The sequence below is a fragment of the Balaenoptera acutorostrata genome, chromosome 16 (genome assembly GCF_949987535.1).
Source record: "Balaenoptera acutorostrata chromosome 16, mBalAcu1.1, whole genome shotgun sequence".
Lineage (NCBI taxonomy): Eukaryota > Metazoa > Chordata > Mammalia > Artiodactyla > Balaenopteridae > Balaenoptera > Balaenoptera acutorostrata.
The window spans coordinates 48967000-48993485 of record NC_080079.1 but is presented as its reverse complement, the minus strand read 5'-3'; the positions used below and the strand labels follow the sequence as shown (position 1 = coordinate 48993485).

The following is a 26486-nucleotide window of genomic DNA, read 5'->3' as shown; positions in this document are numbered from 1 at the left end:
CCATTGGTGAAAGTGGGGTGTTAAAGTCCCATACTATGATTGTGTTACTGTTGATTTCCCCTTTTATAGCTGTTAGCCTTTGCCTTATGTATTGAGGTGCTCCTATGTTGGGTGCATAAATATTTACAATTGTTATATCTTCTTCTTAGATTGATCCCTTGATCATTATGTAGTGTCCTTCTTTGTCTCTTGTAATAGTCTTTATTTTAAAGTCCATTTTGTCTGATAGGAGAATTGCTACTCCATCTTTCTTTTGATTTCCATTTGCGTGCAATATCTTTTTCCATCCCCTCACTTTCAGTCTGTATGTGTCCCTAGGTCTGAAGTGGGTCTCTTGCAGTTAGCATATATACGGGTCTTGTTTTGGTATACATTCAGCCAGTCTATGTCTCTTGGTTGGAGCATTTAATCCATTTACATTTAAGGTAATTATCGATATGTGTGTTCCTATTACCATTTTCTTAATTGTTTTGGGTTTGTTATTGTAGGTCTTTTCCTTCACTTGTGTTTCCTCCCTAGAGAAGTTCCTTTAGCATTTGTTGTAAAGCTGGTTTGGTGGTGCTGAATTCTCTTAGCTTTTGCTTGTCTGTAAAGTTTTTAATTTCTCCATTGAATCTGAATGAGATCCTTGCCAGGTAGACTAATCTTGGTTGTAGGTTTTTCCCTTTCATCACTTTAAATATGCCCTGCCACTCCCTTCTGGCTTGCAGAGTTTCTGCTGAAAGGTCAGCTGTTAACCTTATGGGGATTCCCTTGTATGTTATTTGTGGCTTTTCCCTTGCTGCTTTTAATATTTTTTTCTCAGTATTTAATTTTTGATAGTTAGATTAATATGTGTCTTGGTGTGTTTCTCCTTGGACTTATCCTGTATGGGGCTCTCTGTGCTTCCTGGACTTGATTGACTATTTCCTTTCCCATATTAGGGAAGTTTTCAACTATAATCTCTTCAAATATTTTCTCAGTCCCTTTCGTTTTCTCTTCTTCTGGGACCCCTATAATTCGAATGTTGGTGCATGTAATGTTGTCCCAGAGGTCTCTGAGACTGTCCACAATTCTTTTCACTCTGTTTTCTTTATTCTGCTCTGTGGTGGTTATTTCCACTATTTTATCTTCCAGGTCACTTATCCGTTCTTCTGCCTCAGTTATTCTGCTATTGATTCCTTCTAGAGAATTTTTAATTTTATTTATTGTGCTGTTCATCATTGTTTGTTTGCTCTTTAGTTCTTCTAGGTCCTTATTAAACGTTTCTTGTATTTTCTCCATTCTATTTCCAAGATTTTGGATCATCTTTACTGTCATTACTCGGAATTCCTTTTCAGGTAGACTGCCTATTTCCTCTTCATTTGTTTGGTCTGGGTTTTACTTTGCTCCTTCATCTGCTGCATATTTCTCTATCTTCTCATTTTGCTTGACTTCCTGTGTTTGGTGTCTCCTTTTCACAGGCTGCAGGTTTGTTGTTCCCGTTGTTTTTGTGTCTGCCCCCAGTGGGTTATGTTGGTTCAGTGGGTTGTGTAGGCTTCCTGTTGGCGGGGGCTGGTGTCTGTGTTCTGGTGGATGAGGCTGGATCTTGTTTTTCTGGTGGGCAGGACAGTGTCCAGTGGTATGTTTTGGGGTGTCTGTGAACTTATTATGATTTTAGACAGGCTTTCTGCTAATGGGTGGGGTTGTGTTCCTGTCTTGCTAGTTGTTTGGCATGGGGTGTCCAGCACTGGAGCTTGCTGGTCGTTGAGTGCAGCTGGGTCTTAGCATTGAGACGGAGGTCTCTGGGAGAGTGCTCGCTGATTGATATTATGTGGGGCCAGGAGGTCTCCTGTGGTCCCATGTCCTGAACTCGGCTCTCCCACCTCAGAGGCTCAGGCCTGACACCTGGCTGGAGCACTAAGACCCTATCAGCCACATGGCTCAGAAGAGAAAGGAGAAAAAAAAGAAAGAAAAATAAATAAATAAATAAATAAAATGAAGTTATTAAAATAAAAAATAAAAAAAATTATTAAAATAAAAAATCTTAAAAAGTAATTTTTAAGAAAGCAGAGCAACCAAACCAATAAATCCACCAAGAATAACAAGCAATAAAAACTATACTAAGATAAACATAAAAATCGGTAACTAGTCTGTCGCATACAGCAAACCCCAAGTCTACAGTTGCTCCCAAAGCCCACCTCCTCATTTTGGGGTGATTCATTGTCTATTCAGGTATTCCACAGATGCAGGGTACATCAGGTTGATTGTGGAGATTTAATCCGCTGCTCGTGAGGTTGCTGGGAGAGATTCCCTTTCTCTTCTTTGTTCGCACAGCTCCTGGGGTTCAGCTTTGGATTTGGCCCCGCCTCTGCATGTAGGTCACCTCAGGGCGTCTGTTCTTTGCCTAGACAGGAGGGGGTTAAAGGAGCGGCTGATTAGGGGGTTCTGGCTCACTCAGGCTGGGGGGAGGGAGGGATACGGAATGCGGGGTGAGCCTGCAGCGGCACAGGCCGGAGTGACATTGCAACAGCCCGAGGCACACTGTGTGTTCTCCCGGGGAAGTTGTCCCTGGATCATGGGGCCCTGGCAGTGGTGGGCTGCACAGGCTCCAGGGAGGGGAGGTGTGGATAGTGACCTGTGCTGGCACACAGGCTTCTTGGTGGCTGCAGTAGCAGCCTTATTGTTTCATGCCCGTCTCTGGGGTCTGCGCTGATAGCCACAGCTCGCGCCCGTCTCTGAAGCTCTTTTAGGCAGTACTCTGAATCCCCTCTCCTCGAGCACCCCGAAACAATGGTCTCTTGATTCTTAGGCAGTTCCAGGCTTTTTCCCAGAGTCCCTCCCAGCTAGCTGTGGCGCACTAGTCCCCTTCAGGCTGTGTTCACGCAGCCAACCCGAGTCCTCTCCCTGGGATCCGACCTCCGAAGCCGAAGCCTCAGCTCCCAGCTCCCACCTGCCCCAGCGGGTGAGCAGACAAGCCTCTCAGGCTGGTGAGTGCTGGTCGGCACCGATCCTCTGTGTGGGAATCTCTCTGCTTTGCCCTCTGCACCCCTGTTGCTGCACTCTCCTCTGTGGCTCCGAAGCTTCCCCCCCCCCCCACACTCCCCGTTTCCACCAGTGAAGGGGCTTCGTAGTGTGTGGAAACTTTTCCTCCTTCACAGCTCCCTCCCAGAGGTGCAGGTCCCATCCCTATTCTTTTGTCTCTGTTTTTTCTTTTGCCCTACCCAGGTACATGGGGAGTTTCTTGCCTTTGGGGAAGTCTGAGGTCTTCTGCCAGTGTTCAGTAGGTGTTCTGTAGGAGTTGTTCCACATATATATGTATTTTTGATGTATTTGTGGCAAGGAAGGTGATCTCCATGTCTTTCTCCTCCGCCATCTTGGTTCATTCTTTTTTATTTGTTCAGTAGTATTTTCTTGTGATAATGGATCACTATTTATTTATCTATTCTGGGTTGTTTCCATTTGGAAATATTATGAATAAAGCTGCTATGTACATATCTTTTGGTGGACATACATACTTCTTTCTGTAGGAAATATACACAGGGTGAAGTTATGGGTTATAATCTTTACACATGATTTGTTTTAGTAGATATTGCCAAATAGTTCTCCAAAGTGAAGTGCCAATTTACACACACCAGCTCTTATTCTGGGAAGGTTCTAGTTGCTCCTGGTCCTTGTCAATATTTAGCATTGTCGTCTTGTAGATGTTAGCCATTCTGCTATGTGCACCTATCCTTAGGAGCAGACAGCATTCTCTCCCTTGTGCAAATGTAGACATTGAAGCTGTGGAGGTTAACTCACTCAGGCAGGGTCACAGAGCGAGGGCATGGTGGAGGTACGTGTGTCCAGCATTAGCATTTCATTCCAGGGCACTACCTTGCCTAAGGACCTTCAGGGGATGCCTGTTTCTTAGTACATCAAATCCAAATTCTTCCAAAAGTCCAAGTCCTCTATATCTGACCTTATCTCCCAGCTTCCTCTGTATTTACCTTGTGCTAATCACTGTGAAAATAAGTGTGAAGCACTAAAATGCCTCACCTAATCCTCATGGCAGTCTTATGAAATAGGTCATATTATGATCCTTGTTTTGCAGAGTTGGGACTGGAGGTGTCGGGAGATTAAGAAAGTGGTGCAAAACCACACTGTTAGTAAGCAGCAGAGGCAGCATTCAAACCAGGCCAACTAGTTCCAGAAAAAACTCTCTGAACTCTGACTTCTGGTACTCCCTCTAAATCTGATATTGTGCTGTATGAACCTGGTGGAGAAGCCAGGTGCAGGTGACTTCAGAAGCAGGTTTCCTCTGCCTGCCTGCTCAGCTCATACCAAACCCTCACAGGATCTCGGGAATGAAATTTTACACCTCTCTCAAGTTGTCCCATACGTATTGCCTTTCTTTCTTCAATTAGGTTTGAGTTTTCTAGAATGAGGCTTAGTTCCAGACACTTGGTACCTATTTGGTAAACAGGACATGCAAACTCATGCACACAGGGCCAGGACTCGAGGCAGGCTGGTTGGGAAATGAGGAAGCCACGGTGGGAGGGGCTGGGGATGAGGAACTGGCCAGAGGAAGACTCGACGTCCACCTATAACATCCACAGGAGTAGGCTGAGGGTCATTCAGTCTAGTTGTTGGCGTGGCTACGTAGGGAATGACCCTGATATTAAGGTTGCTCAATTTTCAAGTTCCAGGCTGTCCATCCAGGACAGAGAAGGGCCTCAGGCAGCAGCTGGACACACTGAGGCTAGAGTTAGTGTCCAGAAAGAGTGACTGGGCACAGCTGGTTAAGGGAGCTGGGCTCCAGCAAGGCGCTAGTGTGCAGCCGTGATGGAGGCTCAGCCATGTGGCCAAGACCAGGGTATGGTTTGAGGCAAACAGGTGCCTGGGTCCCCTCAGGGTACTGGGTATCACTTCAGTGCAACATGATCTATTCCAGAGCCCTGGCTGGTGGGGAAGGGGCTCCTCAAGCCCTGGCAGCCTTGGACAGGGTTTGTCCAGGGTCTGTAGCTGGGAGCATTAGCATTGAGCTGGGGAAGGCTGGCATCAACCCTAATTGGCAAGTTCCTTGAGCACAGAGGCCATGTCACACCACAGAGGGGCAGTATGGGGAAGGCAGTCAGACGTTGTAGCCAGGTTGCCTGGGTTCAACTCCTGGGTCTGCCCCTTATCTGCTGGTTGAATGTTAACATACTGCTTAACCTCTCAGTGTCTTTGTCTTCCCATCTGTAAAATAGGGGTAAATGTAAAACCTGCCTCAGAGGGTTGTTGTGAGGTGAGAAGAGGAATTTGTGTGAAGCCCTTAGAGCAAGCCTGCGCATATTAAACCCTTCCTCAACTGATGACCAGTATCCTGTTCTAATCCACAGTTTTAGGTGTCTTGCAGTAAGGTGTCTTGTTGAGAATCTCAGAAAGGAGGTCATCTCCCTAGATTTCAGATCTTCTGGTTCCTATGCAGCCCCAAGTCATGCTCCCATGCAGCGCCTCTCATGAAGTGTGTCCCTGATCAGCCCTCGACAGGTTCTGGAGACAGCGCCTGGGAACAGACATTCCCAGCCAGCGTGCTGCAGTTCCTTGGCCTCGTGCATAGCACCTACCCCCAGGATCCGGCTTGGCGGGCCCCAGAATTCCTCCAGACCTTGGCTGCAGTCACCTTCCCCTTGGGAACCCATCAGGTAGGACATGCCTCTGCCCTGCCCCGGTGAGAGCAGGGGTGAGCGTCATCACCCTTCAAGGGCAAAGGACAAAATTCCTCCCCACCCCTCCCCAAATTAAAATACATTTAAGGCAACTTAGCTGAAACCTTAAGTAAACAACTCGGGTAATTTTCCTTCTCTTTATGAGATGATGCTTCAGGTCATTTTTGGCTCTGACAGTCAATAAGTTTTTGAGTCGTCAGGAATCTCAGTAATGAGAAATTTGATGGTAGATCAAGTCCAGTTTTATATGTAATACCCACACATTGATCATATGAAACAACAGATTCCACCCCAGGAAACCCGCGGCCGGTGCCCCAGCCGGGGGAGGGGTGGAACTGTCACCGTGTCCCATCTTCTTTGCAGCACTCCTGTCCTGTTTGCAGGCCATGGCATCTTTCAATCAGAGGGTTTGCCAAGGCCCAGCTGGGAGCGCAGAGGGACCAACTGGGTCTTGAGGACAAAGTGTGAGTGTGGGGGTGGAGAGGGCACTACAGGAAGAGATATGAGTGAGTTTGAGAGCAAGAGCCAGTCCCAGCCGATCGGGGGACTCAGTGGGCTAAGAGCATCTGGGACGTGAGAGGAGCAGGCGAGGACAGATGTGAAGGCAGGTGCAGGAGGAGGAAGAGCAGAAATCTGCTCATCACCCGCCTTGATAGAATAGGAGGTGAGACCCAGCCAGGGAGAGTGCATTAGCGACGCCTCTCTACAAATCAGTAACTGCAGCCCAGGAACACGCTAGGCATTTTGGTAAGTAGAGGGTCTAGAAGCCATGCCGAGCACAGTGAGGTCAGGTAATATTTGCTCTGTAATTATTTGCTAAATGACCAAGTGAATGAACATGCTGTTTTAGCTATTCTCTTCTAGAAGTGTATTCACGGTGCCAGCCTCCATCTCCTGAGCACCTACCACAGTCCTGAGCCTGGTGCTTCACATCCCCTAATGCCCTGATGCAGGAGGTGTTAAAGGGGGAGGGGAGATTCCGGGAGGTGAAGCGGTCCAGACTGGTTTCCTCCCGGTTTAGTGGGACGATGAGACCCATCTCACAAAAGGGTTGAGGAGATGAAACATGCCACAGCTTATGTGATTAATAAGTGACAGAACCAAGATTTACACCTCAGTCTCTCACCCCAAAGCCCATGTCCTTTCCATCGGTCAGTTTAAAATAGCATTAAATGACCTAATAAAATTTAAGTATTTAGTTTTAATAAAAAGACAAAATGTAAAGACTAGAAAATTTGCAAAAAGATAAAATAGTTTGGTGGGTTAATGTCAACTAAAGCAACATACTAGAAAAGTAAGTAAAAAAAGATGCAATAAAGAGCAAAGGAAGGGCTTCCCTGGTGGCGCAGTGGTTGAGAGTCTGCCTGCTAATGCAGGGGACACGGGTTCGAGCCCTGGTCTGGGAAGATCCCACATGCCACGGAGCAGCTGGGCCCGTGAGCCACAATTGCTGAGCCTGCGCGTCTGGAGCCTGTGCCCCGCGACGGGAGGGGCCGCGATAGAGAAAGGCCCGCGCACCGCGATGAAGAGCGGTCCCCGCACCGCGATGAAGAGTGGCCCCCGCTTGCCGCAACTGGAGAAAGCCCTCGCACGAACCGAAGACCCAACACAGCCAAAAATAATAAATAAATAAATAAATAAATAAATAAGAAAATCCTTTAAAAAAAAAAAAAAAAAAGAGCAAAGGAAGGCACTGTGAGCAGCACTGAAGGGGGTGGGGGATGGGACCCCCCCCAGAAGCCAGGCAGGGCAACTCTACAGACCGCCCCTCACCATTCCCCCCACCTGGAGCAGGCCGGGCCCTGAAGTCAACGGCCTGACGTTCTCAGCCCGGATCCCCACCTCAGCCCCTCGCCCGCACGCCAGGCTCGCCATCTGCTGAGTCAGGGTTCCAGCCGGCTGCCCACCAGCAGCCACAGAGCACACTCTGACCCAGGGCTCTTCCTCCCCACGCTCAATAGTTCCTGCCTGCGGGAGGGCCTGGCCCGAAGTCGCCTCCCAGCCTACTGTGGATGAGACAGGCCCCAGTTCCAGAGCTCTTATCCCCGTAGCTCCTTGCCTTGTTTCAGCTCCAAGTCGGCTCCAAAAGGCCTTTGTTGCACAGAACACATGACAGACTTTCTGCATGCAGAAGGCTGGTGGCCAAAAGGGTTTCGATTTGCTATGATTTTATATGGCATCTTTCCAGTCAAGGCCGCATGGAGCTAATTAATGCAGTCATCACCTCCCTAGGTACTGTTAAATTCATTTTATGGCTTAATTAAGAATGGCTGCATTAACTTTATGAATGAGCCAAGGGAGAAACCAACAGATAAACTTGCATGGAAAGTTCATGGGCCAGGAGTCAGGCATCCCTGGCCACGTGTCCTTGGGCGTGTCATTTGGCCTCCCAGCATCTCCATGTCTTCCAGGATGTATCTGGGCTAATGACCCCCATCTCATTTATCTCCCAATATTTTTATAAATGTAAAACTGAGAAAGCGAAGGCCAAGGCACTTCAGGGACTTGGACGCCAGGACTGGCTGAAGTCCTACTTCTCTTTCCACCTGAGGGTCCTATCTGTCAATATCAGCAGAGCCTGGCAGGCAGTAAAGGTGAGGGCCCCACAGGAAGGTGGGAACCAGCTATCTTGACCGTACACCAGGGCCAGGCATTGCTGCATGCACTATTTCTCACTGCATCCTCACACATCTGTGTGTGTTCCTTTCCATCATTACTATTTGACTGATGGGGAGCTGTGGCACCGAGGAGGGAAGTGCCTTGCACGGGATACATCCTGGGCTTCGTCGCTGAGCACTGCAGGTCTCTCCTGCTCTGTGCCCAGCTTCTGTCCACCACTCCCACCCATCTGGAGTTTGGAGGCCACAGCAGGCCGTCTGTGAGCCCTGGGGCTCTGGGCGAGCTGCCTACCTCCTCGGAGCCTCAATTTCCTTACATGTGAATGGGTTTGATGAGAATCCCACCATGCACACCTCAGAGGTGGACGTGAGAGTGCTTTGAGGCAGGGTAGGCCGCTTATGCTGGGGTTCTCTTGTCTTTGAGGGGGCCGTGACTGAGTCTACCCAGGATACCAGCAGTCCTGAGGCCGAGCCTGAAGGCAACAGCACTGAGGAGGGTCTACAGGCTCCTGCTGAGTCACATCCCACCCGGAAGCAGCTGAGGGAATTCATGCAGCTACTCTTGAGGGAGCTCTTGCTTGGGGCTTCCAACCCCAAGCAGTGGCTGCCGCTTGAGGTGCTCCTAGAGGTGGGTTGGAAAGGGTGTCATTGGGCTCTGTGCTGTGGGAACAGGCTGGGAGGGCATGGGCACCATGAGGGTGGGGTGTGCCCAGGGAGACCTGAGGGCTGATCTCTTGAGAGAGCTCATCCAGGCCTGTCCATGCCAGTTGGCTGGTGGTCAGGCACCTCTCCTGGCACTGCAGTGATTGGTGGGAGGGCGTCCTCCGGAAACCACAGGCCCCAGCAGAGCAGGGAGCTCACCAAGCAGCAAGTCAATAGATGAATGAGGGCAGGTCTTAGCCAGGTCTCTAGAAGCAGAGCCTGAGACAGGGATTTTGTGGAAGTAATTTTTGGGGGGCGGTGCTCTCAGGAAAGCAGAGAAGGGATGCAGAGGAGGACAAGGGAGAACCTAGCCAGGACATAGTCTCAGCAGTAGCCTGGATCAGAGCAGTAGTGTGCTATCTGCATCCCAGAGTTGGCCCCACCTTAAGGCACCTAACAGGTGGTCATTGGCTGTGGGCCCCCCACCCCTTGCCTCCTTGCCCTAGGAAGTAGGCATTGCTTCCCAGTTGAGGCAGTTTGGTCAGCAGAGGACAGTGCCCCAGAGAAGGGGCAGTTGTGAGCTGTTGGCAGCCCACACTCCCAGCAGTGGCAGTATTAGCATATGGGCCAGGCAGAGGGACCTGGTGGGCACTGAGTGGACATCGTGGCTATGTGGCTGCTGTCTTAGTCCAGGGTTTACTTCCAGGCTTCTCCAGACAATGCCACCAGCCAACAGAAACGAGACTTTCAGTCTGAGGTCTTGCTTTCCACCATGGAAATATTTCACGTGATGAGTGGAGGTCAGGCACCAATGCTTAGAGGTGAGTGGGGGTGGATGACTTGCTCCTCCTGTTCTTGACACAAAGTTGCTGACAGCTGAGCAGGACAGCCACAATCCTGCCAGCCACTGACCCCAGGACTCTAGAGGAAGTCTAGGCTGCAGGACTGTAGGGTGCTTTCGGAACCACAGGAAGATGCCCTCCACCTGTTCTTGTTGTTCACAACAAGAGCTCAGTGACCTTGCTTGGAGACCCCAGGGATGGCATACTTACTACTTTCCATGTCAACCCTGCCATTGTTGGGTCAGTCAGAGATGGAAAGTCCTGTTCTCTGAGCCAAAATCAGTTCTCCTCTAGCTTCAGTAGAATTTTCTTCTTCCTATGAGGGGAGTCAAGATGTCAACCTGAATTTAACATTCTTCTGCTCACCTATGCCTGGGCACAGCAAATGTTTCTTAAATGAATGAACCTGGGTGAAGACGCTGCCATTGCCCCTAAGAAGTTCAAACTGAAACTTCATTCAGAACATTTGGTTCCGAGGCAGCTGTACCTTCCTGACAAGATTAAACAAAAGTCCTTTCTGTGGTTCTTGAGTCATGGAATCCTTAGTGATACAGCTCATTTTCTGGACTCCTCTTGCCCCACAGTGCAGAAGCCCTGACTTTTGGTTTTCTGGGGTATCTGAAATGTGGTAAGGTAGTGGAGTGATGAAAAGCGTGAGCTTGGTAGCCCAATTCTGAGCATGGCTCTGTCACTGGACGGTGGTGTTACTCCGGGCAGGTGCCTGACCCTGTGAGTGAGGAGGATAATCGTGGCTAACTTAGAGGGTTGCTTTAAAGATTAACTGAGATCGTTGCATCCATGTCTGAGCACAATGCCTGCTGTGTTGGTGAGCACAGATAGATGACCCAACCTTACAGCTTCATCCTCTGCCCAAATAACAGCAGGGCCTTGGGTCACCATGACAGCCTTCCCATTACCCTATGCCTTAAATTCTCACCCACTATTCTTCCAAATGGCCACTGGAAGAAATGCTGCTCTGTACTTGCCTCCTCCCCATTTGGTTTATATCACTGATTGTTCAAGATTGATTTACTTTGAATAAATGTGTGTTCATTGGACACCTATTGTATATAAGACCCCATTTTTGGAGCAACAGAGTACACACAGGGTTACAATAGGGTGTAAAGAGGTGAGTAAGATGTGGTTGGTTACCAAGAGGGGCTTGGAGATTGTTGTGGAGAGAAGGCATTTTAGACCGATGATTTATCAGCCTTGGTCTGTCACCCTCCCCCAACCCCCAGGCAGTAGAGAGCCTCAGCCAAATGCAGAAGCTGCTGCTGCTCCTTCACTTGCCAGCATCTCCTACTTCATCCAGAAGCTGGTGGAGAAGCTGTACAGTGGAATGTTCTCAGCAGACCCCAGGCATATCCTTCTCTTCATCATGGAGCACATAATGTTGGTAAGAACCTCAGGTTGGCCGTGGTGGTAAGGCTTCTGCTGACCCACCAGGTATCTGTATGACACTGCTGGCTGCTGTCCACTTGGTTCATATTGACCTGCTGTCCTTCCTGGAAATAGAATCTGAGATGGGTGGGAGGAAGGAGGAGGACTGTTACCGCCCAGGTTAACACCTAGTAGATGTTGAGCACCCTACACTGTTCTCACCTTGGGCCATCTGAGATCCATCTCGATAATTAGGGGCCGCAGCCCCCTGCACAGGCACCTCCTAGACTCTGCACACCCCGCTTTGGGTTTTTACTGTGAATGTTGGTTTAATCTTAATTATTGTTATTCCTCATCAACAAAGGGCGAAAAAGGTCTTTATCTCCAAAAGTTCTATTTCATTTTCTTCTATAAAATCCACCTCCATTTGTCATATTTGGGCCTTTCTGAATTCGAAGAAAGAGTCTATTTTTACCTGGTCCTGTTTTTCTTGCATGTGCTTTCCCTCTCTCTCTATCTCTTTCTCCATCTACATACATACCTATGCATGCCAGTGCATGCCTGTAGATACACCTAGATGTAAGTATGTGTGTGCACATGTGTACACATTCTTCATTGTATATGTGTACACACGCATACGCAAAGACTCAAACAATCTCAAAATTCTAGAGTTGAACCCTTTTTTTGGTCCTTGCTTCTCATTTCATTCTGGAAACCTTTCCTGACAAGTGGCCATTCACTGTTTCCTTGAACCATCCTTGTGTGAGGAGCTCTCTATGGTACAAGGGGGTTCCAGTCAGTGGGACACCTGTGATTGTTGGGAAGCACTTTCTCTTACCAAGTGGAAATCTGCCTCCAGCAGCTCCTGCCTGCAGCTCTTGGTGCATTCTCTGCGGCAGAATCCAGGAGAGCCCCTCTCCTTGCTCTTCATTGCCTCGTAGAGACAATGACATCAGTGCCCCCAGCACTCTTCTGTCTGTGGAGTCCCCTGCAGATCCCAGGACTGGGCCTTGGCACAGTTCCTAGAGTGATAGTCAGTCTGGCTGATGCACAGTTCTAGGCAACCTGAAAAGAATGTATTCAGAGGTTTCTTCAAGAATAACTCCTAGAAGGGAGAAATACCCCTTGTCAGCTCTGAGGGGATTAAAATCAGATTCTTGGGAGGTCGTGTTGAAATGAGAGTAGCCACTGAGCTCCTGTCTTAGCGAGTTTGGGCTGCTATTACAGAGTACCATAGACTGGGTGACTTAGCAGCAGACATTTACTTCTCAGGATTCCAGAGGCTAGGAAGTCCAAGATCAAGGTGCCAGCAGATCTGTTGTCCGGTGAGGCTCTCTTTCTGGTTTTAGAGAGGATCATCTTTTCATTGTACCCTCAACATGATGGAGAGAGTGAGGAAGCAAGCTCTCACTTATCTCTTCCTATAAGGGCACTAATCCTATCATGAGGGCTCCATCCCCATGACCTAATTACCTCCAAGAGACCCCATCTCCAAACATATCACACTGGGGGACTAGGTTTTCAACATATGAATTTTGGGGTGACACTAACATTCAATCTATAGCAGCTCCCCAATGGTCTAAGCAAATACTCAGAGCTAATATCAAAGAGCTGGTGCCTCCTGGGGCTGATGTGTCTTCAGCAGGGTGCCAGGCCCAAGGACTCTCATTGCCCTCATCTACCATTCTTCTCTCCTGCTCGCTGCCTGTGACTCGCACACCTCTTAACCTCAGTTTGAAAGATGTGACCCATCTGAAAAGTAGGAGAGGATGATGATAAAAACATGAACCCCAAATTCCAGCAGGCTTAAATAAAACTTAATTAGTATAAACACTTGCATTACCTATGAGATTTGAAGAGAGCAATGTATAACTAACAAATGAACTTTCTAATAGACTGAAACATTTTGCACATAATTTTTGTTCTATGGATTCTTTTCAGTGAAGCCAAACAGATGGATGGCTTCGGTGTTAAGGCCACAAATCAGGACCTTCTGCCTTCCCCCTCTAAATCTCTCATGAACTAAAATCCATTGGATGCACATTTCCTTTAGAAGATATAGTGGTTAAGAGCATGGCTCAAGTGTCTGGTGTGGGTTTGACTCTTGCTGACCACCTACCTCTCCTACCTCTCAGACTCTCAGCCTTCTTATCCCTAAGGTGGGATAATCTTAGTGTCTACTTCACGATGTTGTTATGATGTTTAAATGAGGCAATATATGTAAACATACGCAAAGAAATGCAAAAATGCTTAGCATGATAACTGGAATATTATAACAATCTATACCTGATAACTAGTATTAATAACATTTTTTAAAACTAGACCCTATTAATAGCATGTTCTTATATACTGAATGTCAACCATGTTACCAGTATTTCAGAAATCTCTGGTCCCCATGTCTACTTTACGTAATATGACTGTGGTAAACTTTTAATTTTTTAACTTTTTAACACCAATTTTTGGTAAATTTAAACGTTTGATTTCCCTTTATTGATCATCCACTTAAATAGAAGCTCCAAGGTTGAGGAAGGTAATCCTTTTTGATTTTAGAAATGTCACTTTTTGAAATACAGAAAAGAATCTGAGATTGTATCATTTTCACAGTTAACTGGGTTGGTATCTAAACTTCAAAGTGTTCACAAGTATGTGTCTGTGTGTGTTTATTTTATGACACAGGTCATCGAGAATGCCTCTTCTCAGAGAGACGCTGTCATCGGTGCTCTATACAGCAGTCTAAATAAAGTCATTCTTTATTGCCTCTCCAAGCCCCAGCAGTCCCTCTCCGAATGCCTCAGCCTTCTCAACATCCTGGGCTTTCTTCAGGAACACTGGGACATTATCTTTGCCACCTATAATTCTAACGCCAGCTTCCTCATGTGTCTCATGCATTGTCTTCTGCTGCTCAGTGCAAGAAGGTTAGAGCTGCCCACTTGTCTCCTTGCTTGCCAGTGGTCAATGCAGGAAAGAAAGCTTTAGAGGACACTTGATTGAAGTCGATCAATTATAGATGATGCAATCCTTTTGTTTATCTGGTTGTCCAAATTATGTGCAATATTTGATAATACGGTAAGTAGTCCTCAAACCTGTCCATGTGACTGAGCAGCTAGGAGCATCATGAAATAATAATTTACCATATTTCCATAATTCTCAGGCTGTAAGATACTTCATTGATTTAATTTGGGTGGGGAGAGGCAGGCAGAAAACTCCAACATTAAATACATACATTGATTTTATGATGCAGCCAGGTTTCAGAAATACTCACTTTTGATACATGAAATCTTAGAATGGGAAAATATATAATTAATTAAATCATGCAAGCCAGGAATAATTTTGCTTGCAGGAAAAAAAAAAACCAAACCAAAAAGCCACACAGACACACACACACACACAATTTGTGATATAAAATGACATCCATAAGCATCCTTGTATAAGAAATACAAGTACATTAAATTATTAAATTAAGCTATTTAAATCCCTTTCCTGAAGTTCAAAGTTTGAAAACGTTAGATTTTTCTGTGTATGTGTACTTTCTCTCTCCCTCTGTGTGGTAGTAAGTATATATCATACATCATGTGTGCCTTGGCATTATACTGCCTGAGAATATTATCTCTTATTAATAGAACCATGTTGAGGAAGAGAGGACTATGAGATATTACACTTTATTCTTGTCCTTTTTCTCAATTGTGTTTATCCCAGTACAAATTTGATTACTTGAAAAAAAATCCCCCAAATCCTGTCGAGTTGACTATTGAACGTTACAAACCACGAGTTGACTTGTCTAAAAACACTCTGGGAAGCACTGGAAAACACTCCTAGCCCAGAGGAGGTATTTGCCTTTTTATTTGTTTGAAATAAAATAATCCATTTTCAGTGTATGGATTAAATTGGGGAAGTGCTTCTTTCTTTTCTGTATTTCAAGAATTAGGCCCTATCCATACTGGAAGCATGGTTAAGAGGAGCAGAATGCCAGCTGATTTGTGTGCTTGAAGTTCTGCCCTCCTCAAATCCCTCTGTATAGCAAAGCGGCCTCCAAAGTCCAAAGGGACTTTATTCTAGAAATTTCAAGAATGGACATCCTTATATGCTGGTTATTTTTTCATTTCCCTGTTTGTCATTTTTGGTTCAATCCACAAACTTGTACTGAATGTCTGTTCTGCTTGGTTGGGTGAGGGGCCCAGAGAAGAGGGTACTTGGACATGAACACAGCCAGGAGTTCTGGAGCACATGGTCCATGGGGAACCTAATATGTAAACCACTGTGCCCCACTTAGAACCAGCTGTATGATGTGCAAGGTTACAGCGGAGTATAAATGCGGGGCTCTTATTCAAAAATTACTAAGAATTTCAAGATGGTGACAGCAGAGCCCAAGCATGGGACCCTTCTGAGTTCGGACCGTACACAGCTGCACAGGTCACAGGCCCATGAAGCTGGCCCCGGCCCCATTCCATGAGGGATGAGATTAGTGCCAAGCAAAGGCAGAGTTAAATGCAAAAAGAAATGACCAGTTTTCATGATGGAGAAACCAGCAGAGGTTGAGGAGGTCTGTTTGGGAGCATAGATTGAATTTAATAAGATAGGGACAAAGAGAAGGTGCTTTTCTTATTTTCTAGAATGCTTTTGTGTAATACCTGTCATGGAAGTTGTCATAGGTGTTTGCTTTAACTTGATTAGACAAGTTTTTTTCATATTGATGTATACTGAGTTTGCAGGATAATTATTTGTAATAAAGAACAATGATCCCAAAGAAACTGGAGTTCATAGTGAACAATCTCTTGTCTACTAGTTATCCAGAAGGATTTGGATTGGAACCCAAGCATAGAATGACTCCTTATCATCAAGTCTTTCTTTCTCCAAATGAAGAAGTGAGAGAAAAAAGAGAAGACTTCCCAAGCTTGAGCAATGGTACATTTTATTTGTTGTTTATTTTGGGGGGAGTAGAAGATAGTGGTAACTGCTAGGGTTGCATTCTTCAGTTTTTTCTTCCTAAGATAAGGAAGCAAATATTACTAAGATTCTTAAAAGACAGAAGACGTCCTAGGAAATCCTAGAACAATATAGTAATACAGCAAGGTAACCTGATAGAGAATAAAATTGGAATGATCTTTGTATACAAGAAAGAGAATGGATGGGTGTATGGGTGGATGGATAGATAGATGAAGAGAAAGCTCTGTGAGACTTGGTGAGACTAAGAACTTGGTGTACTAAAATACCAGAGAACCTCACTATAAGTTGATTTCACTTCTCAGCTGGTCTCTTGACTTTTCCTTTGGACCACTAGATGTGGAAACTGGTGTGCCGTATCACTCAGTTCAAGCCATTACCTCTCTATCTCTCAGTTTTCTTCTCTAGAAAATGGGAATGGAGTAAAGAAGCTCATTACTTTATGAGATTTCTGGCTTAATGGAGTTTATTCTTGGATTCGATAATATCGAATCGAGTTAAAAGGATGGCAGTTTGTGGAAAAAAAAAAAAAAAAGGCAGCCAGATCCATGTGTCTGAGAGATTTCTCCCTCTTGATGCAGGAAGCCTCAGCAGACCTTCTTCCACCACTTTAGTTTGCCAACTGTGCCACTTATCTTGTGATATCTTGTGATGCCAGGTGGTAGGCACAAAGATCCTTATTTTCTGGTCAGATAGGTACCCAAAGCCAGTGCTCAAAAATCTTGTGTGTTTAGAGTTTACTGTTTTGTAGTGTTAATTACAACATGAACATTTGCGTTTTGGGATTTAACTACTAGAGTGGACTGAGCAATGTCCATCCCCCTAGGGTGAGAAAAACAAACTGTAGAGGCTGGTACCAAAGGGCGGACCCAGTGACCCAAGATCAGAGGGAAGTTAGGCACAATTCAGGTGATTATGTTTATGGGGTATAGCAGGTAGAACTGGCTTGGTAAATTCATCTGTCTCTCTGCAAATCCAGGGCACTGAGGTGGGTAGGTAGTTGGAAGCATGATTCAGTGCCAGGAGAGAGGACTGGCTTGGTTCCTGGGCCCCTGGGCACAGTCTTGGGTTCAGTGTCTATTCCCCTGAGGGGCCAACATAAAAGTCAAGGTTGGAAGGAGCTGTTTTGTGGGGAGCTATTTTGTTACCTAGAGCTTACACAAGGTATCTCTCTGTTTGGTATCTAACAGAATTGGGGGTGGGAGAAAGAGGCTCACTGAGCCTATCAATCATGTTTCCCAGCTCTGGACATGTGAAGCAGGCAGGACTTGGTGGTAGAGGTCGGGGAGAGGCCAGCTCATAAGGATGCTGGTAGCATTGTTATCAGTCCTGCATCTCTACATAGTGACTGCTATCTGGCTGGAGCTTGCAAAGCTGGGGTGATGTTCAAGAATGATGCACATAAAAACAACCATGATATGCCATCTCCTGGCTGTCTCTGGGAGAAGCACTGAGGCTGTCCTGATTGTGTGATGTATTCTCTCCATTAGTCCAGCACAACATCCAAAAGACTGTTCAGACTCTCTGGCAGCAGCTCGTGGCACAGAGACGGCAGGAGCTGGAGGATAACTTCAAGATTGATCTTTCTGTGAAACCTGGAGAGAGTGAAGTGAAGATTGAGGAGGTCACCCCACTCTGGGAAGAGATGATGCTCAAGGCCTGGCAGCATTACCTAGGTCTCTGTCCACTTGGCTTCAGGGAATGGAACTTCTGAGTCTCACAGAACCAGGCTCCCCCAGGGTTTCACTCAGGGCCCAAAGCCTTTTACACCAGACCTTCTGTCTCATCCCTCTGGCGGGTGGGATTTACATCACTGAAGCCTCATGAATCTTTGCTCACAAAGAATGAATGCTGCTTTGCATCTTGGTGAAAGGAAGGCCAGAGGTGCCAACCAAGCAGCAGATTCTAGTAATCTCTCAGAGGGAAGGGCCACCGTGTCAGAGCTCTAGCCTGGGCTCTGGAACTTAGGGTGCTAGGTCCTGCCCTGATACTCACCTACCAGGTTTGAAACCTTGCGCCAAGTCATGCAGTGACCTGGAGCCTCAGGTTCTTCATGTTCCAAGTAAAACTCTTCATCCCAACGATATTAACCTCCCTTGCATTCTACCAGTGACTCAGCATTTTTACTCTATTAGCCAATGCAGCTGTAGGAATAATGGTTAAGTTTCTTTTTAAAGAGGTCATTACTCTCAAGTTATGGCTCATATATTGTTTTAAGTCTTTCAGCATCACGAAGTTCACAGTAATTCAAACCTGTAGCCTGGGCTGTTTTCCTTACTGGAGGCAGGCACACTGGGCTTGTGCCCCCTGGCTTGCCCTTTGAAAGCCAAGCCAGCTGTAGAAATAGTGTGTGTTTGTTTCCCTCTTAACTTCACCTCTGATGGTCTTTGCCTCTCTGTCGCCAGCATCTGAAAAGAAGTCACTGGCCAGTCGCTCAAGTGTCGGACACCACAGCAAAGTCCCTTCGTGGAGTGGAAGCTTGTCCTCAGCCATGAGGCTGATGCCCGGGCGGCAGACCAAGAACCCTGAGTGCAAAGCAGAGGTGAGCCCAGACCCCTTTTCCTTAGAGAACATCAGGCGTTCGCTTCAAACCCCCATGTATCATGTCCTCTCTCTCTGTTGTCACTGGATGTGATCTAACTCCATGTTCTTCTGAGCATTTACGGGTAATGCATGTGACTTCCCAGTTGAGGCTACATCTGTGGGAGTCAGGTCTTAGGTTAGCTTTAACCGGAAGCGAATATGGGCTCCACTTGAGTGCCAAGAGCAGCTGTTCCTTTTGGCATTAAAACCCAAACCAATCCTTATTCCCATTCTCTTTTTGAGTCAGGTGTACTCAGAGAGCCCTAACCCACAGCTCAGCAGGAGCTGGGTGTGTGGGTGCAGCAAAGGGGGACAGAAGTGTTGGTGCCATTGTTGGGAGACATGGTGGTGGATCCTCTTGACCCTGTGGGGTTGAGCTGTCAGGGTTTTCTAGTCCGCGTCTCTAAAGCTGCATATCAAAGCATCCTAAAACTCGGTAACACTGACAGTGAAGTTTCTGTGATCGTGGATGCCGTGGTGAGGAATCTGGAGCACAGCAGGGGTTGGCGGTGTCTCTATTCCCTGACGTCTGGGGCCTCGGCTGGGATCATTGGAAAGCTCACTTACTCACACATCTGGGGGTTGCTGCTGGCTCTAGTCTGAGACCTTAGCTGGGGATGTTGGCCGGAACATCTACACATGGCTTCTCCGTGTGTCTTGAGCTTCCTTACAACCTGGTGACTGGGTTTTAAGGGATAAATTTCCATAGGGAGGGAGAAGGAGAGAGAGGAAAATGGAGAGAGAGAGAGAGAAAGAGAGGTGGAGGCCACATTGCCTTCCGTGACCCAGCTTTGGAAACCATGCAGCATCACCTCCGCTGCAGTCCTTTTTGGTCCAGAAAGGCACAGAGTTCTGCCCAGGTTCATGGGGAGGGCAATAGACTCTACATCCTGGTAGGGAAGTGGCAAGGTTCTGCAAGAGCCCATAGTACTGGAAATATTGCTGAGGCTCTCCTTGGAAAATACAGTCTGTCATATATTCTAATCATGGGGTCACCGACTTACCTTCAGAGGCAGAAGGTGGTCATTCAATAGGCATGGCCTTAGGCCCAAGAGACCTTGGTTTGTGATTCACTTAACTCCCCTGAGTCTTTATTTCCTGACTTGCACAATGGGACAAATAACTGTGGGAAACTGTGGGAAGAGATTCCCCAGGGAGTGGGGTAGACGGTTGACAGACACCTTACACAATTCGAACTCTGCCCATGTAACTTTGGAGATTGAGGTTAACTCCAAATCCCATGTGCTCAGAATCTGGGCCCTGCTGTCACCATAGGTCTGTTGTCCACTGTGGTCAGTGTCTGATGGGGAGAAGAGAGGATACTGGGAGAAGAGAGGAGTGAAGGGCTGCCTGTAAGTGCCCAGATTGCCAGGAGAAGGGGGCTTTCTTCTTTCCAAGGTTCAGGAGCAATAGGCTTCAGGACAAATGGAGAAAGAGCCTGAAGATAGAATGAAAGACAGGAAATGAAATTGACTAGGCTGGCCGGCCCCCTGGTGTTCAGAGCTGAGGGCAGGCTGTGTCTTCAGTGCATTGGCTTGTGGAAGACACTACTCATTAAATTTGTCCACAGACTTACTGGCTGACTGAGTGAATAACTGAGATCTCATGCCAGCGACATCACACAGCTATTATTAGTCCTATTTTATAGATATGAAATAGAATCTGAAAGAAAAAGTCAAGGTCTTTGAAGCCAGGAAGTGGCGGAGTGGAGACAGGATCTTCATTCATAGTCTCTGCACTTCTGAGCACACCCTTAGGCAACTCCAAACCTCTCGGAGCCTCAATTCCTGAGTTTACAGCTGGGAATGTACTCTGTTTACACTAGACTATGTGGAAGCACTTGGAAAGTGCAAGTGCTTTACAAAATTCCAGTATAGCTCTCTCTGCCAAGGGCAAGACAAGACCATCTCACACTTGGTACAGCTGCACCTAGCGCGGGAAGCAGGAGCATCCCCGCTTGTGCCCAAGCACTTGCTCCTGACCAATGCCATTTGTGGCAGGAGGGGTCCAGCCCCTCTCCCCTGGGCTTCCCTGGAGCATCTACTCCTTGACCAAGTTAGCACTGTCCCCAGGAGGTCAGGTCAGTCTGGCTGGGCAGCTGTGGAAGGGACAGCTGAGACGCTGGGCATGTACATGCATTTTATGGGAACCCCTGTGGCTATTGATGCTGTGTCTTGCCAGTGGCACCCCCCACCCCCCGCCAGGTCACTGTCACTGGCACAGTTCAGTGCCTCCGAGTCCTGGGGAGATTTGTTGAGAAACAGCCCATCTGAAAGAAGCTTGAGTAAACAGCAATGTTTGGGACCATGTAGGTTTACAAATGGCTTATAACAGTTTGCTCTTGGCTCTCGTTGAGAGATCTGGAAGAAGGAATACTTGAAGTTGTCTGTCTTTGGTGAAGGCGAGCTGCTGAAGATGTTGTCTTCTACATCAGTTGAGGTCTCATCCATCCATCCATTTATTCATTCATTCAACAAATTTTATTAAGTGCTTATTCTGTACCCTGCTGTAAGTACTGAGGTTACAGAAGAGAGAAAAACTGACATATTTTCTGCTTTCATGGAGACTGCATTCTAGGAGGTGAAGATAGACAGTAAAAAGATAAATACATTTGTAAATGTTGAGGTGCTAATTGCAATAAGGAAAAGTGGAGCAGGGTAAGTGGGAGAGGGTGATGAGAGAGGTTCTGGGCCACTTAGATGGAGGTGGCCAGAAGCCCTCTCTGGCAGGGAGGTGTGAGAGCAGAGAAATAAGGAAGGACAGGAGCCTTGTGACTCTCCAGGCAAGAGTGATCAGGCAAGGAGGACCACCGGACAAAGGCACAGAGGCAGGAGTGTGCTGGGGGTTATAGGGCAGCAAAGGCCAGTGTGGTTGGACTGCAGTGGGGAGAGGACAGCCTTGGGGGACGTCTCCCTCAACTGTTGACACCAGGAAGGACTGTGCTTTTCCACAGCAACTCAAACAGCAGAACTTCTGACACCATTACGTTTTCCTCTTTCATTTGGGCACTTGGAAGCCAGAGAGATAAGCGTGGCCCAACTGGTGTAACTGCACATGCCCAGTGGGATAAATTTCTGCAAAACACGTGTACACACCCACACATATCTCTCCCTGGCTTCTTCCTTCCTCACTGAGCCCCATTTTACCTCCAGCCTGATTTATGTATCTTTTCTACAGCTTATACTGTCTTGTGGAATTTTAAAAGACAAATTATTTTTGAAACAAAGTGGACTATGCTTTAATTTAAAAAAATTAGCTGCGTCTTTACTGAGCAGCATCTCCTACCAGTAACTCAGTCTGGGCTGGGCACAGTGCCTGGTACATAGAAGGTTCTTAAAGAATGTGTAGGGAGCTGCACGGAGCCCCCCCGCCCCCTTTCTGTGGGATGAAACTCACCAGCCTTCAGAGCCCGCATCCATCACTCATCCGCGCGAGATGCCTTTGTTGCTAACAGAAGGCACAACTTCTCAGGTACATATGTACACTGTGATGTCATAGGATAAGAGCATCAACTATTTGCCCTGGGGTCTGTTTAATTATTTTTAAAAATTAATTTTGATTATTACAGCTGAGTACACCTCGGTGAGCAATGTAATTGATATTTTCTAATGTATCCCAAGGAACATTTTGTATAACACGCTTTTTGTTGTTGAAGGTTAAAGACTCTGTTATTGGTTTTTCCCTAAATATGCCCACATCATTAGTCCCTCCAGTGAGAAGGTCGCCATCTGGAAAAAGCAGCATGGAGACATTATTCAGGCGCAAGTGCATGAAATTGGTGTTTCTGCATCTTCTGTCTCTCTTCTGGAAAGAAGGGGCTTGTAATTAAAGGAGTTGGTTTTGGAGGAAACATTATTCATTTGGTGTTATTCCTTATCATGTCAGTGGCTGACAGCTCTATAGCACTGATAAATTGTTCCTTGGAGTGAGATACACGATGTATGATTCCTCATGCCTTTCACCTATCTTCATTTTCAGTAGAAAATGTTTTCTTCTTGGCAGGTGAGCTGAACTTTGAGGCAAGACTGAGATGTTATTTCTTCCTTTTCTCCCCCTGACCCCCATCACAGTCCCTTCTGGGACCAAAGCGTGACGTCATCGTCTCTACCAGGGTAAAGGCTGTGGGTGTCAGCCTGTGGGACAGAGGTTGGGACCTCGGGCTCCCTTGAGGTTACCAAAGGACAACTCAGCGTGTCCAGGAAGCCACTTCGTCATGCACCCTTCCGCTTGGAGGGATCCAGGGCACACACTCTTGCCAGCCACCCCGCTTCCCAGCAGTAGGAGCGGCTTTGCTCGTCTGCTCAGCTTCAAACTTCCTTGTTTAAAAACAAGTTGAAAAAACATCAACAACCAGTGTTTGTTTCCTGGTTTTAGCAGACACACCTTGGCAATGTATGATGTTCACATTATGGGAAACCAGGTGAGGGGTTGACAGGAGCAGGAGTTCTGTGTACTATCTTTATTATTTTTCTGTGGATCCAAAATTATTCCAAAACATAAAGTGTGTCATCCTCTGTTTTGTTTTTTTTTTAAACATCAGCAAACAGAAAATGGGCAGATGGGACACAGGAGCTAGAGGTCCGGTGGGAAGGGGTTGTGAGGCCTGTGAGCAGGGGGATGGGCAAAGCGGCTGCAGGTGGCAGGATGGGCATGGAGGCAGGTCAGGGCGGCACTGGGGCCCATAGGTCGGGAGTTAAGCAGGGGAATGGCACTTTTCTGTTTGTACAGGTTAGATTGGAGTTTAAGGCTCTTGGGGGAGTGGACAAGCTGGGGGCTGTAGCATCATTCAGGTGGGAGATGATGGAGGCAAGGCAGTGGTTGGAGCAGTGGAAACCAAAGAATACACAAGAGAAATTGTTTAATCAAGGCTGGTGTGAGCAAAAAAAAAAAGAGGGCCACCAAAGACAGAGGCCCTAGCTCCGGGGCTCTTAAATCAGGCCTCGAGAAGAGAGTGTAGTGGGCCCAGGTGTAGGAGGTGTGGGAGGTGTGGGATTCAGATGGTTCTGTGGGGCTCTGTGGAGAACGGGGACCAGAGGGTGGACGCTGAGAGTACAGGGCCGCCTCTACCCTGTAAGGAGGTGGGACCCCCTCTGGGGCGGGGGGCACACAGCCACCTGACCCAGGTCTTGTTCTGCAAAGTATGAGCTAGATTTCACCCCACCTTCCTTCTGTGTGGACGGCTGTTCATGCAGGGGCCATGTGTGCCTCACCTGAGCAAACTTAGAGGGTTTATAGAGGAGCAAGGGCCGGTGGGGCAGGGCCGGGTTCTGTGTCTGCCACGTCTCCATGGCCTTTGGAGATAACTGAGCAAGCTTCCAGTTGCTGTCTTCAAAGCCATGTATTAGAATGTTGACATGGCCCACGTAGGGAAGCCAGGGCCAGGTGAGAGTTAACAGAAGGGGATGAGAAGGCACCCAAAGGCAGAGGGTCGCACACTGCAGTTGCTAAAATACCAAAGACAGGTTTCTGCAAGAATTTTATGTCTGCCCTGGCAAGAACACGAAAGCACTAAACATCTACTCCAAGGCCCCATGAGGTCCTCTAAGGGCTGCCCTGGGGGCGAGGCCCCCACCCACCCAGACGCACAGGAGCCTCCTGCAAAACCAGCAGTGCCCATGCCTGGGGGCCTTGATGATCTCAGAGACTGGGCACTTGTGTGGGCAGGATGACCGTGGACCTGCCCCTGGGTACTTCCTTGAATGTGTGCCCAGGCCCACTATCACTCACCCGCAGCCACGGCGCAGCACTGCCCCTGGTGGAGGATGAGATGCTGGCCGAGACCAGCCATGGGGTGACAGCTGTACTAAAAGCAGCCTTGGCTCAGGTCCCTGGCAAGGAAAATGACATTTTTGACCATCCACTCTGAGAACTTTACCCATTATCCCTTTTAAAAATCATTGTGGGGCTTCCCTGGTGGCGCAGTGGTTCAGAGTCTGCCTGCCAATGCAGGGGACACGGGTTCGAGCCCTGGTCTGGGAAGATCCCACATGCCGCGGAGCGGCTGGGCCCGTGGGCCGCAGTTGCTGAGCCTGCGCGTCTGGAGCCTGTGCTTGGCAACAGGAGAGGCCGCGATAGTGAGAGGCCCCGCGCACCGCGATGAAGAGTGGCCCCCGCTTGCCACAACTAGAGAAAGCCCTCGCACAGAAATGAAGACCGAACACAGCCATAAATAAATAAATTAATTAAAAAAAAAAATCATTGTGGAAATTTTCAAACAGATGTAGAAGTAGGGAAAATAAAAAATGAATCCCCATGTATCTATCCATCACTTCCACAAATTTCAATTCTTGGCCAATCTTGTCTCTTCTCTATCCCTACCCGCTTTCTCCCTCTGCACAGAATAATTATGAAGCAGCATCCCAGACATCATATCATTTCATGTGTAAATGTTCCTGTATACTTATTTTCTCTTTGAAGAAGTCATGGAACCCAAATAAAAATTGCAGGGGAAGCAAGCATGCAGAATTGGAAGGCTTGAGCAGTCACTGTGGGAGTGATCAAGCTGCTCTTGGTCTTGCTTTCTGGCGTGTTTGCATTGGTCTCCTGCTGCTGAGAGATTTCGGTCTTGCTGAGGCTGAAGGTGCAGTGAGTCCCCGAGGATCCCACTCCCCTGTTTCAGGAAGGAGGTTGAGGTCTGATGGGACACAGTGCTTTCCAATTCAGTGTTTTGGCACCTCTGTGTCCAGGGGTGAACAGCCCTTGAGGTGGAAAAGCCTCAGATTTCACTCACCTGGGCAAAAGGCTCATGAGTCAGGAGCACCCCAGGGCTAAGAAGAGTGTTTTGAAAATAGAAAAGAATGGGCTTTGAAATGAAGGGGAAGTAAGCAGTGGAGTTGAGGGGACCAGCCAAGGAAGTCAAAAAGCAGCTATGAAAACAGAAGTTAGAATTCCCAGAGATGTTCTACTGTAAAAGAGTTATAATCAAAAATCTTTAAGAAGGTGTAGGAAATTTTAAATATCTGAAATTTAGAAGGTCATCACACAGACTATTTTTACTTAAACTTATTGTAAATTCAACATGATGTTGGGCAAGAAAAAAAAAGACTTTCCCAGGAGATGAATGTGCCTTTAAGAGAGATGTTTGGAAGCAGGTAGCCTAAATTTGGGGGAAAATGAAGATGCATGAGAACTTCTAAAGTTGAAGGGGTGAGAAGACCCAGAGATTGGTGAGGTCTTGATAATACATCCTCACTGTAGGGCAGGAGGGCAGAAAGACAGCCTGTGTCAGTAAATCAAGGGAGGAGCGGGGCTGGAGGGACAAACCATTGGAAACCATGGAGAAGAGAAGAGTGATTCAGAAAACCTGCAAACACGGACTTTATGAGAAATCGCAATGCTGTGTTGTTGGAAAACCCAGTGGTGCTCTGTTGGGGGAAATGTCTTGTGAGCCAGTAATTAAATGGGACTCTCTGTTAGAGGAATAAAACCACTCAGAAACGACTGAAAGTATAATTTTTAAAAAAGACTTTGTAAAGTATAAATCCCTCTACTGACGTGAGCATTGTTACTGAGATCTTCTAATAAATGGAATCTTGGTTTTCTTAATTGTGGTGGGCGAGGCTGCCAATGACACTTTCTCTTGATGCTTTTCCTGAGATTACTCACCCCAAAAATAATGCCACTCTCCCCAGCCTGGCCTTAGAGCTCTTCATGGTGTGTCTGGACTAGGATTACTTCCAGAAGGGACTTCCATTACGCTCTGGTTGTGGTGGTATTCGAATGCAAGAAAGAGAAAAACGGTGAAGTCCAGTATCTGATTTCTTAAACCTCTGAAGTTTCCTTCTTCACTTCAACTGAAAGTAAAGTCTGTATATTATGTATCGTAG

General features: G+C 47.1%; 1 protein-coding gene across 1 annotated transcript in view; it reads left to right on the top strand.

The window, feature by feature from the left end:
• The window catches only part of WDFY4 (WDFY family member 4), a 254300-nt gene that overhangs the window by 107314 nt on the left and 120500 nt on the right, over positions 1-26486 (top strand). The window contains exons 32-39 of the mRNA XM_007178732.2: positions 5463-5627; positions 8694-8897; positions 9618-9732; positions 10995-11152; positions 13813-14051; positions 15920-16038; positions 17568-17753; positions 18483-18619. Of these exons, the coding sequence (XP_007178794.2) occupies positions 5463-5627; positions 8694-8897; positions 9618-9732; positions 10995-11152; positions 13813-14051; positions 15920-16038; positions 17568-17753; positions 18483-18619 (1323 nt within the window). The remainder of the gene's footprint in view (positions 1-5462; positions 5628-8693; positions 8898-9617; positions 9733-10994; positions 11153-13812; positions 14052-15919; positions 16039-17567; positions 17754-18482; positions 18620-26486) is intronic.